Raw genomic sequence first — 18592 nt, forward strand, 5'->3', positions numbered from 1 at the left:
TCTTTCTGTCTTTTCCTGCACTGTCTTTTTTGTCTTTTGTCCTGCACTTTCTTTGTCTTGTCCTGCACTGTCTTTTTTGTCTTTTGTCCTGCACTGTCTTTCTGTCTTTTGTCCTGCACTGTCTTTCTGTCTTTTCCTGCACTGTCTTTTTTGTCTTTTGTCCTGCACTTTCTTTCTGTCTTGTCCTGCACTGTCTTTTTTGTCTTTTGTCCTGCACTCTCTTCTTGTCTTTTGTCCTGCACTGTTATTTTTGTCTTTTGTCCTGCACTGTCTTCTTGTCTTTTGTCCTGCACTGTTCTTTTTGTCTTTTGTCCTGCACTGTCTTTTTTGTCTTTTGTGAAATGTCTTGTATTTTTTGTCTTCTTGTCTTTTGTCCTGCACTGTCTTTCTGTCTTTTCCTGCACTGTCTTTTTTGTCTTTTGTCCTGCACTTTCTTTCTGTCTTGTCCTGCACTGTCTTTTTTGTCTTTTGTCCTGCACTTTCTTTCTGTCTTGTCCTGCACTGTCTTTTTTGTCTTTTGTCCTGCACTCTCTTCTTGTCTTTTGTCCTGCACTGTTATTTTTGTCTTTTGTCCTGCACTGTCTTCTTGTCTTTTGTCCTGCACTGTTCTTTTTGTCTTTTGTCCTGCACTGTCTTTTTTGTCTTTTGTGAAATGTCTTGTATTTTTTGTCTTCTTGTCTTTTGTCCTGCACTGTCTTTCTGTCTTTTCCTGCACTGTCTTTTTTGTCTTTTGTCCTGCACTTTCTTTCTGTCTTGTCCTGCACTGTCTTGTCTGTATTTCTGTCTTGCCCTGCACTGTCTTGTCTGTATTTGTCTTGTCCTGCACTGATTGCACCAGGTCACACAGTTGCACTTTATGTATCTAGGACTAACTTACTAAGTCCTTATAGCTCTGTCTTTGTTTTATGTAACACCCTGATCCTGGAGAAACGTTGTCTCATTTCACTGTGTACTGCAACAGCTATATACGGTTGAAATGACAAAAATAAAAGCTTCTTGACTTGTCTTGACAAAGGAAAAGCACATTGCCAATGACTGCAACTTTTTATTTATTAACAAACCACAAAACTTTAGCTGTTTATAGATCCAGTTAATAATGTAGAACGTCCACAATTAAAATTAGGACCGGTCAAGTTTTTTACAGCAGCTATAAATGGTCATCCCTCACCAGCATCACTTTTTTTGTTAATGAAACAAAAATAAAACCTACAACTTACCATTTTACCAAGAAACAAAAAAACCTCAAACTCTTCCGAAAAGTCAAATCTACACAAGCTGCTAAGTGGAGCTTAGGTTTATGTCTGGTTTTAAGAGCTGTGGACTACAGGAATGTGTCCCCTGAATACTATAGATGTGAGATAGGGGTCGTCTTAAAGCAGGCTATAACTAGAATATCAGTGAAAGAGAAGCAACCAGTGAAATGATTAACCAAATTTAAGATCTATATATGGATTAATAACATTACAATTGTAGTTAGATGAAGGAATAAAAGTGAATTAATGGATAAAAGTATATTAATATTTTTTTCAAATTCCGCTGAAAACATTTTTGAGTGAAAATATCCCATAATAAATAGTTGAAAACTAGAGGGAAAATCATTGGGTTTTTTTTTCCTGGTATTAATTTATTATTCATTATATTATATGAAACAAAATTTTTCACAATAGATCTTCATTATAAATACGGAGGGGGGAAAGATGGTAAATGAGTCATTCAATACCGCTAAACATTTTAATTTAATTTCATGTTTAAATGTAGAAAAATAAGACAGCAATTTGAACATGATGTTTTATTTGCCTTCTGTTGTAAATATGGCTGCGTATGTATGATCAGTGGGTGTGACAATGTCATATAGTGATAATATCAGTATTTAAACATTCACAATCTTGTCAGCACGTGTTTAAAATCTATACCTCTTGGAGTTACGATTATTTCATTCATTAATACAATTGTGTCAATTGTGTAATTGTACAAATGTGATATTCCTATTGTTTCCAGGATGAAAACAGGCTTGGTATGACAGGTATAGGTTAAAACAGATGCATTATATTATGAAGTTAAAGTGAGATTTACATACAAAAAAGAAAAATTATTCCTGGGTCAGATATCTCTTCTCTGGATAGAATCCTTTAAGAACTATAGTGGCCAGTAAAGAGAAGAAAGCTACTGTAGTGAGGATTGTCCTCAGTGCCTTGAACCAGCTGGGGTAAGTGGGTAACAGTGCCAGGTCGTAATGAAGCGATATTCCCAGGCCCATGATCACTAGCATGCCAGACTGAATAATGTTGTGGCTGAACAGCAAAGCTGCCCACGCTATTATAGTGGGAACAACACTGTTGGCTAGGTTCAGCCAATCGGGTTTCGCAGGGCTGCCCTCGGGTAAGGCGAAGCCCCAACGAGCGCCGCCGAGAAAGGAAACAATGGCGGCTCCGTACACAACTTGAGCATAAGCTAATTCAGGAACGTAGGTCTCTGTGACGGCCATGAATAACGGAGCGGATACAAACGGTATGAGACCGGAAAATCCTAAATACAACGCTGGTTTGGGGGCTTTCTTCAGAACCTTCAGATCATAACGAAGCAAGTCAAGTTCACGTGGAGGAGCTTCGTCTGGCTGCCGTTTCTTCAGTCTCTGTGACGACGTGTGGATGGATTCAGCTCGGATGAGGGAACCTGCTGCGTTTCTATGATGCAGAGGGCAACTCCAGGTTTTTGTGAAAAACATAGAGCGTTGGATCTGGTGGCTGGAGAAGACAAACCTTTTGGATATAGGCTGAAGTCTGCTCCACTTCCCACACTGTTCATAACAAAAAACACAGGAATTCATAGGTTATTTCTGAAACTTCAAAGACAAAGAAAAAACTGCTAATGGATTTTACCTTAAACCATAAGGTTTCACTAAATAATGCTAGGAATCTATGAGACTATAGCTTTTACCTTTTCCAATAACAGCAAGTCCTGAAATGATTTATTCCTCTGAAACATCAACAATGTTCCAAACACACAACTTTATTTAATAAGAATGTCACCTTTTTTAATTTAAAGCATCGCCAATGATACTCAAAATCAGTCATTGTTAATAATATTGCTTTGAGGAACTTGTTTTTATTTTACACAATCCATCTAACATGGAACGTGTTTACATTTTTGCAATTAAAACAATTTCAGATACAAGGTTAAAAAAAAAAAACAAGAATCCCTAAAGATTTGTATGTTTAATCCCTCACACCACCATGGCCAGGGTTCAATTCAGGGGCAGGGAGTTAACCCAGCCACTGGGGGATTAACTCTCAGTGCTTGTTCCAAGCCTGAGTAAAATGCACCAGGAAGGGCATCTGGCATAAAACTTGCTAAATCAAATATGGGGACCGCATGATTTGCTGTTGTGACCTCAAAAAGGGTACAACCAAAAAAAAAAAAAAATAAAAAATGCACAAAAGGTATCGTTATTAAATACACATATTTCACAAGTAGATGGTTTAAAAGCAAACTAGATTAATTAGATGAACTTACATTTTAATCTTTCTTTGCGCAACTCGGTCTTAACTTTTATAAAAGCCATCAGTATCTATAAAGATATACAAAGCTAGCGTTCAAAAGTTCGAATTCACTCAGAAATTGTGTCGGATCACAGATTATTTGATGAAAGTAAAGGAAGTTCGTTTAAATGAAAGTGTGTTTAAAGAAGCGCTAACACTTCATCTCTTCGCTCTAAGCTCACCACCAAGACGTGACACTTTCAGCTTTCAAATTGCTCACGGACTTATTTTTTCCCCCAAAATCAGACAGTTTGTGATAGTCCAGAAAGTGGAGCTGAATCTGATCCAATATCTCCTATAAATCTAACCCTATCCTACGAGACACAGAACAAGCAACACATTATCCAGCTAAGCTAAGCCTACCCACTGAGACCTGATTCACAAAACCAGTTGGATACTTTTCAGGTGACAAAAGCAAACAAATCCAACCCAAGTTAATAGACTTCATGACACTGGTTATTACATTTCTCAAACAACCCAGGTTTCAACCCTTAATCAAATATTACTCGTTGTCTGATGATTGCAGGAAACACCCAGAAGTGTTCAATTAAGCTGTGCAAGGAAATATTATCATTGGATCAAGTTGGGTTTGAGTCCTTTTACCCAGAATAAAACCTGCCCCAAAAAACCAATCCACCTTATTGAGACTGAAAAATCAGCATTTCCTCAAACTAAACACTTTACAAATGACCCACTTAGCCTCCAAACCTGGATTTGTGAAACAGACTTCTGGACATTTGTCTTGATGTTGCCCAGTTAGTTGGAATCAGATCAGGTCTTACTGACCCCATGGACTTTTGGTTCTGCAATGACTCCACAACGTACTATTGTGCAATGTAAGAGCACTGATGAGATACCTCGCAGTATTGATACAATACCTCACCTGTATTGATACGATACCTCACCTGTATTGATACGATACCTCACCTGTATTGATACGATACCACACTGTATTGATACGATACCTCACTGTATTGATACGATACCTCACCTGTATTGATACGATACCTCACCTGTATTGATACGATACCACACTGTATTGATACGATACCTCACTGTATTGATACGATACCTCACAGTATTGATACGATACCTCACCTGTATTGATACGATACCTCACCTGTATTGATACGATACCACACTGTATTGATACGATACCTCACTGTATTGATACAATACCTCACCTGTATTGATACGATACCTCACCTGTATTGATACGATACCTCACCTGTATTGATACGATACCACACTGTATTGATACGATACCTCACTGTATTGATACGATACCTCACTGTATTGATACGATACCTCACCTGTATTGATACGATACCTCACCTGTATTGATACGATACCTCACTGTATTGATACGATACCTCACCTGTATTGATACGATACCTCACCTGTATTGATACGATACCTCACCTGTATTGATACGATACCTCACTGTATTGATACGATACCTCACCTGTATTGATACGATACCTCACCTGTATTGATACGATACCTCACCTGTATTGATACGATACCTCACTGTATTGATACGATACCTCACCTGTATTGATACGATACCTCACCTGTATTGATACGATACCTCACAGTATTGATACGATACCTCACTGTATTGATACGATACCTCACCTGTATTGATACGATACTTCACCTGTATTGATACGATACCTCACAATATTGATACGATACCTCACCTGTATTGATACGATACCTCACCTGTATTGATACGATACCTCACCTGTATTGATACGATACCTCACCTGTATTGATACGATACCTCACCTGTATTGATACGATACCTCACTGTATTGATACGATACCTCACCTGTATTGATACGATACCTCACCTGTATTGATACGATACCTCACCTGTATTGATACGATACCTCACCTGTATTGATACGATACCTCACAGTATTGATACGATACCTCACCTGTATTGATACGATACCTCACCTGTATTGATACGATACCTCACTGTATTGATACGATACCTCACCTGTATTGATACGATACCTCACTGTATTGATACGATACCTCACCTGTATTGATACGATACCTCACCTGTATTGATACGATACCTCACCTGTATTGATACGATACCTCACCTGTATTGATACGATACCTCACCTGTATTGATACGATACCTCACCTGTATTGATACGATACCTCACCTGTATTGATACGATACCTCACTGTATTGATACGATACCTCACCTGTATTGATACGATACCTCACCTGTATTGATACGATACCTCACCTGTATTGATACGATACCTCACAGTATTGATACGATACCTCACTGTATTGATACGATACCTCACTGTATTGATACGATACCTCACTGTATTGATACGATACCTCACCTGTATTGATACGATACCTCACCTGTATTGATACGATACTTCACCTGTATTGATACGATACCTCACCTGTATTGATACGATACCTCACTGTATTGATACGATACCTCACCTGTATTGATACGATACCTCACCTGTATTGATACGATACCTCACCTGTATTGATACGATACCTCACTGTATTGATACGATACTTCACCTGTATTGATACGATACCTCACCTGTATTGATACGATACCTCACAGTATTGATACAATACCTTACTGTATTGATACGATACCTCACAGTATTGATACAATACCTCACCTGTATTGATACGATACCTTACTGTATTGATACGATACCTCACAGTATTGATACGATACCTCACCTGTATTGATACGATACCTCACCTGTATTGATACGATACCTCACCTGTATTGATACGATACCTCACCTGTATTGATACGATACCTCACCTGTATTGATACGATACCTCACCTGTATTGATACGATACCTCACCTGTATTGATACGATACCTCACCTGTATTGATACGATACCTCACCTGTATTGATACGATACCTCACAGTATTGATACGATACCTCACAGTATTGATACGATACCTCACCTGTATTGATACGATACCTCACTGTATTGATACGATACCTCACCTGTATTGATACGATACCTCACTGTATTGATACGATACCTCACCTGTATTGATACGATACCTCCCTGTATTGATACGATACCTCACCTGTATTGATACGATACCTCACCTGTATTGATACGATACCTCACCTGTATTGATACGATACCTCACCTGTATTGATACGATACCTCACCTGTATTGATACGATACCTCACCTGTATTGATACGATACCTCACTGTATTGATACGATACCTCACCTGTATTGATACGATACCTCACCTGTATTGATACGATACCTTACTGTATTGATACGATACCTCACTGTATTGATACGATACCTCACTGTATTGATACGATACCTCACCTGTATTGATACGATACCTCACCTGTATTGATACGATACCTCACAATATTGATACGATACCTCACAGTATTGATACGATACCTTACTGTATTGATACGATACCTCACAGTATTGATACGATACCTCACCTGTATTGATACGATACCTCACCTGTATTGATACGATACCTCACCTGTATTGATACGATACCTCACAGTATTGATACGATACCTCACCTGTATTGATACGATACCTCACCTGTATTGATACGATACCTCACCTGTATTGATACGATACCTCACAGTATTGATACGATACCTTACCTGTATTGATACGATACCTCACTGTATTGATACGATACCTCACCTGTATTGATACGATACCTCACCTGTATTGATACGATACCTCACTGTATTGATACGATACCTCACCTGTATTGATACGATACCTCACCTGTATTGATACGATACCTTACTGTATTGATACGATACCTCACTGTATTGATACGATACCTCACTGTATTGATACGATACCTCACCTGTATTGATACGATACCTCACCTGTATTGATACGATACCTCACAATATTGATACGATACCTCACAGTATTGATACGATACCTTACTGTATTGATACGATACCTCACAGTATTGATACGATACCTCACCTGTATTGATACGATACCTCACCTGTATTGATACGATACCTCACCTGTATTGATACGATACCTCACAGTATTGATACGATACCTCACCTGTATTGATACGATACCTCACCTGTATTGATACGATACCTCACCTGTATTGATACGATACCTCACAGTATTGATACGATACCTTACCTGTATTGATACGATACCTCACTGTATTGATACGATACCTCACCTGTATTGATACGATACCTCACCTGTATTGATACGATACCTCACTGTATTGATACGATATACCAATAAGAAACAGTGAGAAGAAAAGCTGTTTAAAACTGTACTGAGATTTATAATCTGTAAAGTTTGTCTTCTCTTCTTGTCTACAATTCTTCAGATTGTACTGTAAATAAATCATTTGTATTAAATCTGATTGAACTCATGTTGTATGTTTACTCACCCAGAAGCTGGCACCCAAACGGCCTCCTATTAGAGCTATGGACATTTTGCCTGCAATGCAAATTTTACCAGATTAATAACCTCGTTGCAACAAGAATTAATTTTTATTCCTGTTGCTGTTTGAGGTCGTTGAGCTACTTCCCTGAACATGAGCTAGTTAGCTTAGTTACAGAGACTAACTTTCCGTAATAAAGCTTGTTAATGATATTAAAATATAAAGTCACTTACTATCCTTTCATAGAGTTTCCAAAAATGCTCTAAATTAATAACTACTTCTGGTGTCACATTATAATTCAACGGCACATACGGAGGTCAACAGCTACATCTAGCAACATGGCGAATGTTTCTACATAATAAAAGTCCCGTCCAACGATTCATTGTTTCTACATAATAAAAGTCATTTTAAATTAATTCATTCGTTCAGTCTTAAAAACCTAGTGGGTATCAGTTTTAACGAACACTGACATACTTATTGATTAATTTTATAGTGAAATAAAATGTAGCTCTGGATCATTTAGAAAATGTTAAACCTTTCTATTAAACTGTGTGTATTGTCAGTGAAAAGTACTAAAAGTACTCCTTTTTCTTATTTATATTTATACATTGTGTTGTGTATAAACTGTATACTATATTATGTCTTTATTTTTTTATTTTATATATATATATAATATTGATTTGATTTAGATTTCTCTTTTGTTCATTCACTGCATTTTGTTCATTTATGAAAGCAAATGTTTAACACTTCCTTTTTTGAAAGCATTCTTTGTTTGCAGCATTTTTTCACACCTGCCTAAAACTTTTGCACAGTAGTGTGTGTGTGTGTGTGTGTGTGTGTGTGTGTGTATATATATATATATATACACACACACACACACACACACACACACACACTCCGTTGTATATATATATATATATATATATATATATATATATATATATATATATATATACAACGGAGTGTGTGTGTGTGTGTGTGTGTGTGTATATATATATATACACACACACACAAACACACACACACACACACACACACACTACTGTGCAAAGTCTGATAAACTTGTCGTTTTTTTGCTATTAAATGTGAGGTACGATTTCTAATAAATAAATAAATAAATTTTATATATATATATATATATATATATATATATATATAATGTATTTATTTATTTATTAGAAATCGTACCTCACATTTAATAGCAAAAAAACGACAAGTTTATCAGACTTTATTCAGTGTGCATTTTGCATTTAAATCAGGTGACAGAGCAAAGCTCATCAACAACATGAAGAGACCTCAAGCCTACTTTGCATGGACTTACATGGCTCACAGCATGTCAAGGAATTCAAAGCATCCCTGATTATGCAATGAACAATGGCATCTCCATTCCAGATTAATTACAGGAACATCTTGATTGAAGCACCCAACACTAAGGAAGCACTAACCATTGCAGCTCCTCCCAGGGACCAAGTACTAACTATAATTGCAGCAAATGTGAGGAGAACCCTAATGATGGGGAAACCTGCAAAGTCATGATATTGGTCCTGATATTACCAGCCCTGTGCTATTCTTGGAAAGATGCAGATTGACCAGCATCAACTTAAGTCTCCAGTTATGTGAAGAACCATCAACAGCACTGGCAAATACAAACACCAGATCTTCTGCCTTCTCTCTTGGCCATAAAGGACACTAAAGTCAGTGTGATATTGATTGAACACAGCACCACCACAATCCAGACACTGGTCACAAACTCTGAAAACTGGAAATTCTGGACTTCCAAGTCAACAGGCCTCATTCAGAATGTAAGAACTCATCATATCACTGTATACTGAACTAAGTACTCAGACAAAGCACATCAGCTCTTTACCAGCAAAAATGAGACTTAGAGGAACTGAGACTGAAAATAAGACAACAGTCTCGCCTCATGGTGAGCCAAAATAAAAAGGTGATTGTTAGTAACTTCAGAAAGACCTGACACAACCTTGTACACAGTAAAAATGCAAGCACCTTCCTGTTCCTGTTAGTGTACATCACCATCAACTTATCAAGATTACTCAACACTGTGAAGAACTAAAGAGAGCTGGCGTACCACAGGGACTGTACCCTCTGATGGCTCGACGATGGCCAGAGTTCAAACAGAAAGATGATGTGTAGAGCACAGAACGTAACAATGAGAGAATGTCTTCATGATTGTGAAAGTTTTGATCAATTGAATAAACAAGCTCTGAAATATGAATTAGAATATTATTTAAAGAGCACGCTTTACACATATCATGGAATTATTTAATGTATCATAATGATGTTTTCATAACTCTTTCTGTGTACAGTACTGCTGCTGATGATAATGATATGTGTATGTGCGGGTGTCTGTCTGTTTGTCTGTTTGACTGACTGACTGCCTAGACATCTCTGTCTGTCTGTCTGTCTGTCTGTCTGTCTGACTTATTGGACGTCTGTCTGTCTGTCTGTCTGTCTGTATGTCTGACTGCCTAGACATCTCTGTCTGTCTGTCTGTCTGACTTATTGGACGTCTGTCTGTCTGTATGTCTGACTGCCTAGACATCTCTGTCTGTCTGTCTGTCTGTCTGACTTATTGGACGTCTGTCTGTCTGTATGTCTGACTGCCTAGACATCTCTGTCTGTCTGTCTGTCTGTATGTCTGACTGCCTAGACATCTCTGTCTGTCTGTCTGTCTGTATGTCTGACTGCCTAGACATCTCTGTCTGTCTGTCTGTCTGACTTATTGGACGTCTGTCTGTCTGTCTGTCTGTATGTCTGACTGCCTGGACATCTCTATCTGTCTGTCTATCTGTCTATCTGTCTGTCTGTCTGTCTGTCTGTCTGTGCGCTCAGTGCAGCGGAATGTTGTGACGCGGCCGCCGCTCTGTGATCGATTAGCAGGTCTGTTGGAGAAGTAGACAGGAACAGGACAGACGGAGCGAAGTGTGGCTTAAAAACACAAACAGAAAAGAACAATCGCAAACACGAACAGCGGATAAAAGTCATCGGCTGGTTTGGAGAAGGAGCACATCTGCATCTTTGTTTAACTTATTCGGCTAGACAACGGATCTGAAGGTAGCGTGTGTGTCAGAGACGATCTCCGTTGTCCCGAGTCCAGGCTGCGCTGCTGCTGCTACTACAGGGAGCCATTTTGCAACAGTTTTTATTATTTTTGACCAGATTGCTAACCCGCTAGCCATTAGCATGCTAGCACCGAGGCTAACAAACACACACATACACACAGTACCTCAGGTAGTTTGGGCTAGTGCGTGACACTGGAACGCTCACTGACATGTTTTTACTTTCTGTATAAAGTTAAATTGCACAAATAGTTACACACACGCCTGGTTTAGTATCTACGGCTAGCATTAGCATTAGCATGCTAGAAAGTACACACTGAATGGCCTACAGTTAACGTAACCGTCGCGGTGACTAGCAGTTAGCATGTTAGCTAACTCGCCAAATGTATCCGGGTCTTTTTGTAACAGTGGTGTATATACTATTATTGTTATTATTATGTATATATATCATTAAATATATCATCATACCGTTATTAATATATATATTTTTTTATATATAGCATTGTTTGCTGCTCCTCAACCGACAGTTAAGACTCAAGGTTAGCAAATTTATTCTTGCTAGCATTAGCATTCGAGCTACTAGCTAATTATGCTAAGCTAACTCTCTTGTGGTTACTTTTTTCAGTGTTCCGGAAACACACATAAATAAACGTTTATAAAACACAAAAGCAGTCATGTTGCGAGCTGATTAAAGGCTCTGAGGTATTTTAGGCGAGACTCAAACGTAAAGTCGAACAGCTGAAGTGTTTGTGTTTATTCAGTACTCAGTACAGTAAAGCAAGCCAGTGCTGTCATGTTGGGCTCAATAACTCTGTCTATCCGTCTTCTTTCAACACGCTTCATTCATGTTTACGTGTCTTACGAGCTGGAAAAACATTTTTGCTATCATCTGCGTTAAAATATAGCCTAAGGTGTTAAGTATCCTGAGCTTCCCATGTTGCTGTGCTGTAATCAGTGCTGATAGGTTTTTCACTTTCATGTTGCTTTGTTGTCATCAGTGCCGTGGTGATAACATTGAGTATTTATCCAGTATTGACATTCTGTCAGTAATCTGGACTCCGTAAGTGTCCTTGTAATACGAAACGTGACCCAGATGTCTTCTAAAATAATGCGTGTCCTGTGTTTTGTCCCAATTTCAACATCTGTCGTGAATTACTTATGAGGATCAGGGTGAAAAATATCCCAAAATCCTATATCCTAATTTATACTAATCCTAGCATTTCTTGCTCTGAGACAGATAACAAATGTGTGGATTTCAAATGTAGGAATTTGATTCAATATTCATGCATATTTTCTGCTCAAAGGTTGTTGACGGATGTTTGTTTCTTGTTTCAGAGTGGATCTGCAAAGTGGAGAAGTGACGTGAAGCAGCAGGCTACTGGATATTTCCTGAACAACACGCATCCTATATGAGCTACAATTAAAGCTCATACTTTGCACCCTTTTTTTGTCATTTACTACGTTTGGATTTTTATAGTCACGTCGCCGGTGAATCGCTGATGCCTGATGCGCTGTGTTTAACAACACGTCTGTTAAAAACCTGCCGTCTCTGCTGTGATTTGTTCGACAGAGCTCTGAATTGATGAACTGGAAAATTTACCGATTTCTGAAGGATCAGATCGTACTTTGTTATCAGTTTTCTGGGTCTCTAACGTGATACTGGTCCATGAGTGACAACATTTAAAAATGTCAGTTTTTTCTTTCACTCACTTCTCATCTGATATGAACCAAAGTTTGAGCTGCTGAAACTAAAGCAATGCCTATGACGCCGTAGCACCAGGCGCTCACGGCTTTTGTGATGTGACGCATCGGCCCCTTTTCTTTTTGCCTTCATCTCGCACCCTCGCTGTTTTAATGAGGTGAGCATATTTGGCTCGTGACTTTCTTCAACAACGCGTTGCGCGGTGTAGTCCCACGCTCTTTCTTATTTTTCTCTGTGTGTGTCCTCAACTTACGATGAGTTTGTGAAAGGAGTTTCTGAGCTTCAAAGCAAGCACGACGTGCTGCTTTTTACAGCCATCCAGATACAAAGACTGGTCCAAAACTCCTGGGATTTTTTTCTTCCATGTCACTTTCACTTTTTGTCACTCTGATGTGATGAATTGAGGCTGTCCTGCTTGCTTTCTACGTCCTGTACTTCCACCTCCATTGATCAAAACACTCCTTCTTGACCACTGACCAGTACAACCACCTTCCATATTAACATTACGTTGGAAATCTATACACCAAAACGAGGTCACCTCACTCACTGCACCATCCTGGAGGCTGGAATTTGTTTGTGGCGAGCATCTATTGTCCTGTGGCTGCTGTCTGGGTTGCACACCTGAAGCTGTGTGAGCGAGTGCAGGGAGAAAGCCAAACACGGGGCCGCTGGACTACAGAGCTCACAACTCTGGGGTAGGGGACTGCAGTGTCTCCATATAACACTAACTGCTTTTTATCTTGGATTATTAGATCATTTATGACTTTGTGATACTAGTGTAAAATGCTAACTTTCACTATTTTTCTTACTGCAGTTATGTTTTTACAAATATTTATTTATTTATTTAACATATTTTTTTTTTATCCAAGCCTAACAATAAACAGATTAAGGCGAAGCTTTCTTTAAGGAGGGATTTAACATTTGTGGAAGGAGTCTCCAGTGTCATTGTAGTCTTCAGTCAGGATTGGAAATGTTTTTGCACTTTGAAGTTTCTCAGTCACATAAACAACACAAAACATATCTATAATATACATAAAAAAAATATTTTACAAAGTGTATTGTTGGCAATTTGCTGTGGTATATGAGGAATAAAACATGCGGTTGTCGGAAAATGATCAACTTAGACGTAGTAACACTCTCCGCTCTGCGTCAAACCACATTGCAGCACGGAGTTAACGGACATTTTCAGCAGGGAGTTTAATGTAACAATATAATTTAAAATAAAAAAACACATCGTGTTACTTAAGCGTTCCTCTAGATAAGCTTACAAATTGCAGTTTATTGATTATCCATATTCATTGAAAAACCGAATCCGTTAGGTCGACCCCACAGTGCCTTCATTTGTGTCAGAGGACGTATGTAAAAACCTTAACTCGCACACGTTGTGTCGTATTCTCACAGACCGGTAGCTGTCGTACGATTGGTCTGACTGCTGTGTCGGAAATGGCCCAATTCCTAAAGAGAAAATCTGTCTGAAAATAATTCAAATACAATTAACTGTTAGTTAGCCCTAGTGAAACTCTTGAGGTTTTTGGGGGGGTAGTTTCTTTTGGGTACTCTGGTTTCCTCTCCAGTCCAAAGACATGTGCTATAGGCTGACACTAAACTGATTGTAGTATGTGACAGTGTGTATTTATTTTTTAATTGTATTTATTAATAACTGTGAACGGAATCAGCTATGTTCTTTTCTTATACTCACTTTCAGTTTCTACCTTTGCACATACCTTAGGTGTATTATTATTATTATTATTATTATTATTATTATTATTATTATTATTACTTTTCAGCTTGATTTAATACATGGTGGCTTTTTCTCATCAGTTCAGGCCATGAGGTTTCATGCCTCGATCCACTGACGGGAGACACTGGACCTAAATGGCGCAGCATGACTTTGTTCCTGCCTGGCTTAACTTCTCCACGCCTCAGCCTGCCAAGGTGAGGTGCAGACTGTACTTTTATGCAAATCTATTGTGGGGGTGTCTCAGAACTAAAGATACATGGAAATACTGGAAATGCAAGAGTAAGTAGATATGCAAATTAACACAGGAAAAAGGTGATGAAGATCCAAGCAGAAATTTAATACATCATTTCATCCCAGTACAATATTCAGCGTTGTTGTTTTTATTTCATTTTGTTATCTGGGAAACGGCTAAGCCCTCCTAAATGTATAGCTTCAATAAAAATGCTGGGATCTTTGAATACACATCTGATGGCTAGTTAGTCATCAGTAAACTATTTTGTAATCGTGACACACAAGCACAAGTGGAGATATACCATATCATCGCAAACAATTTTCTTCGTTGATAACATGAGCCCAGTTTTAATCGTTATACAGCCTAGTTTGTCTGAAACCTCTGATTTAAGTGACAGTGTAGCATGGGGCTAGTCTATATGCAAATAAGGAGTTATGAGTGTGTGTTCCTTAAGTGTGCTCGTTGGTGTATGTCACAGTCCCCTGCAGCCCCTCTTGAGAAACATGGTGAGCACTGTGCTCGTGGGGACGGCCGGCCGGGTGTGAGCCGCCGTAGACACAACTCCTCTGACGGCTTCTTCAACAACGATCTGCTCCGTGCACCATCGGGTAAAACATGCACAAGCTACTCACTCACATCCAGCCAGAAGAATTGTGCATGCATGGCTCGGATCACTGGCTAGTGCGCTTTGGCTAACAGTTTTCCGTATGTTCTGTGCCCGTCTCAGGTGATGGGTGGCTCCAGCCGTCTCTGTTGAGGCATGACTCAGTGGACTCTGGTGTAGCTAAGGGCAATCAGGGAGGTTTGGGAAGCGGACATGGCTGGAAGGAGACCCCCAGCTGGCATGGGGCCCCGCGTGGTCAAGAGGGCCCTCACCATCACCATGGGCGCCATGCCAAACGCGGAGGAGGAGACAGGGACAGGCAAGGCGGCCATCGGCAACGGAACGGCAACTTCCATCCACGCAAAGGCGCTCCCTTCCAGGACCGTTACTCTGACGAGGAACGCAATGATGACAAGCTTAAATTTGTTGAAGAGGATTTTGTGAGTGTATTTTCTGTCATGAGTGTTTAGTCATGGCTTTTTGTGTTTGTTGAACATTTTTTTTTTACATCTCACTGTTCACAACACAGCCTTCCCTGAATCCAGAGACGACTGGGAAGCCAGTGAGTCAGGCTCGTGCTGTGGGAACTCCAGCAGGCGTATGGGGTAAGGAAACGTGTTTAGATTTATTGTTGTTGTGTATATGCTATGTGAAATGTGGAGAATTTTTGTGATGTAACACACAAACCCAAAAAAAACACACTTTTTTGAGTTGCTTACACATATTTATGTGTAAACAACACTTTGATCTTCCTGTTTTTCAGAGAATCCTCCCAGCGCTAAGCAGACTATGTCTAAGATGCTGGTCATTAAGAAAGTGTCTAAGGAGGACCCCAGCGCTCCATTCTCTGCTGGTTTTGCCAGTGCCAGCCCTCTGCCAGCCAATGGATCCAAAGTTCCCATCACTGGGCCAAGTGTCTATAAGAATCTGGTTCCCAAACCTGCTACTGCCCCAACTAAGGTACTTAACCCTTAATATAACAGAATATTTGTGGAGATGCTCTAAGGACAACACTTTGTCTGCTCATAATGTGAAGGAGGCTCTGGTGTCACAGGGGGTTTTGCTACTGCAGTTACAGCATTATTAGGAGATAAGGTTTAAAAGGTCTCGGGGACACGTGAAAGGTCAAGTTTTGCTGTTGGAGCTCAAAACCTTTTTATTATTAATGTGAATTTTAAGTCACTTTGAGTCGTCCAGACAGGAAAAGTTAGACTCGTATGACTGTATGACACAGAGACCCTGCGTTACAGCGGAGACTGAACTCTGCTAGTTGTCTATCTCCAAGGTAATAAATTTGGCACGTGTTTTGGTATGAAAGCCGATCTGTTTGAGTGTGGAGTACAGATGAAGGGATGAGTGAGAGTCGGTCTTTTTAATGCGGATCTGAAAGAAAGGACTCACTCAGCATGTAGTCAAGCAGTAGAAACCATTAACCACAGTGAAGGTAGATTAATGTTGATAATGAAACACATTTAAACTAGTTAAATCTTGAATTCCATTGAATTTCACATTTTAGTTCTGAGTTGTAAAACAGCTGTTTTGGCTAATCTCTGCCCAAATCACTGTTTGTACATTGAGCATTTTTATTTATACGAGAGTTTCCGAAAGCTCTAGTTCCTTCTCTTGTGTTGTCTTCAGACTGGCCCTTGGAAGCCCAATGGAAGGGAAACTAAAGTGGGTTTGCATTTCTCTGGTCGGGATTCAGCCTTCACCAGCCCCGTGTCAGTGACCAAACCCCTGACCCCGGTCAACGGCCCACCCCATGGCACTCCGAAAGAGGTGAGGAGAGATCTGCAGTATGGACAGGACAGTCACAGAGTAAACAGCACTGCATTTTTGCTGTATATGTGGACATAAAGCACTTCATAGTCATTTATTGCTTTTTTCAGATCTCTTTTTGTTCTGTCTCTCACAGCCACCATGCAGCACTACTCCTCCAATAGACATCACTCCTCCTCGGCTGAAGCTGATGCGGCGTGGCACAGACCGTAAAAGCGAGTTCTTGCGTGGACTGAAGGACGAGAGGAATGGAGAGGTGAGCAGCTGCCACAGCCCTGGAGCTCCAACAGAGGTGAGAATTTAATCAATGCTTAATGGGCTGTCTGTTTGAAATCTATTTTTTTTTTGGTATACCGAGGAAAGAATGCAATGACGGAGATCAGCACCTGATAAGATATGATACTAGTCATGAACTAAATAAGATATAATTACTGAGATTATCCATCTTTATAGGTGCCCAGGATTTAATTACTAACCACAACAAATATTTAATTTACAACAAAACATTTAAATCTGGGATACACACGTCCAACACGTCGAGGTTTTAGCCCTCAGGTTTTCAGAGTATGGTTTGCAGACGAGGGTTCACCGAGATCACCATCAAACACTATAAACCAAATTATTTTGTTAATTAATTGTTAATATCGCTATTTAATTAAGAGCATAAATGACTAGTCAGTTCAATTGAATTAAATAAAGATTAAATAATGTCCATTTTAAATTGACAATTTTAGTACAAAAGTACTAAATTTTAGTTTTAGTAAAAATCTATATTGGTACCATTTTAAAAATAAATGTAATGCTACACATCTGCTTATTTAACTAGCGCTATTATGTTCATAAACACTCCAAAAGTGGAGCTTTGGATTTATTCATACACTGAAAGATCATCATCATGTTATACTGAAATTCTGGCAGATTTTATATGAGTGAAGAGAGAGGACTTTAGTCTCATATACCTGATAAGTTATGGTTGGATATTGTTTTTTTGGTGTTTATTAACCTTGTATTTGTCTTTCAGGGAGAGAGCAGTACTCCTGAGCCTAAAGAGTATGAGGAAGGCCATGAGAACGGCATGTCTCACTCTCTTAGTGACTCTGACACTGAACACCTATCCAGCTCCTTGGAGGCCGAACACCGGTTAGCGCGAGCACGCACACACCCACACCCACACACACACACATTTACTTCTGTTCATTACATTAATCATAGTGCCTATGGGCCTTTTTACACCTGGTCACTTCATGTGTTTTCTCTGATCCGATAGCTACTGTATCTGATTTGTTAAAACTGTTCCATTTACATTAGGCCACATAAATGCGTCTCGGCGAATCAGATATCAATCCGATCTTTCTACTCCTGCCAAAATGCAAATATATTTTACCTCATTTCCGGGGTAACTGAAATGGAACACGCTTTGGTGTATGCGGTTTTCAGAATGCAATCAAAAAAAGACAAAAATACATGT

General features: G+C 39.3%; 3 protein-coding genes across 4 annotated transcripts in view; 2 read left to right on the forward strand and 1 right to left on the reverse strand.

Moving 5' to 3' along the window:
- Window positions 1-18592, forward strand: part of LOC132844292 (low affinity immunoglobulin gamma Fc region receptor III-like) — a 237143-nt gene that overhangs the window by 178282 nt on the left and 40269 nt on the right. The window lies entirely within an intron of this gene.
- Window positions 1033-8356, reverse strand: tmem69 (transmembrane protein 69). Its single transcript, XM_060867062.1, has 3 exons — window positions 8220-8356; window positions 7993-8042; window positions 1033-2797 (listed from the first exon to the last, which is right to left on the reverse strand). Exons 2-3 carry the CDS (start codon window positions 8035-8037, stop codon window positions 2090-2092), a joined length of 753 nt encoding a protein of 250 aa, XP_060723045.1. The 5' UTR covers window positions 8038-8042; window positions 8220-8356; the 3' UTR covers window positions 1033-2089.
- gpbp1l1 (GC-rich promoter binding protein 1-like 1) overlaps window positions 10891-18592 on the forward strand; it is a 12638-nt gene continuing 4936 nt past the window's right edge. Inside the window, exons 1-10 of the mRNA XM_060867544.1 lie at window positions 10891-11061; window positions 12402-13463; window positions 14590-14703; window positions 15220-15349; window positions 15469-15785; window positions 15875-15950; window positions 16109-16305; window positions 16984-17124; window positions 17261-17416; window positions 18146-18264. Of these exons, the coding sequence (XP_060723527.1) occupies window positions 14644-14703; window positions 15220-15349; window positions 15469-15785; window positions 15875-15950; window positions 16109-16305; window positions 16984-17124; window positions 17261-17416; window positions 18146-18264 (1196 nt within the window). The 5' untranslated portion in view covers window positions 10891-11061; window positions 12402-13463; window positions 14590-14643. The remainder of the gene's footprint in view (window positions 11062-12401; window positions 13464-14589; window positions 14704-15219; window positions 15350-15468; window positions 15786-15874; window positions 15951-16108; window positions 16306-16983; window positions 17125-17260; window positions 17417-18145; window positions 18265-18592) is intronic.

The sequence above is a fragment of the Tachysurus vachellii genome, chromosome 4, assembly GCF_030014155.1.
Source record: "Tachysurus vachellii isolate PV-2020 chromosome 4, HZAU_Pvac_v1, whole genome shotgun sequence".
In the NCBI taxonomy this organism is placed as follows: Eukaryota; Metazoa; Chordata; class Actinopteri; order Siluriformes; family Bagridae; genus Tachysurus; species Tachysurus vachellii.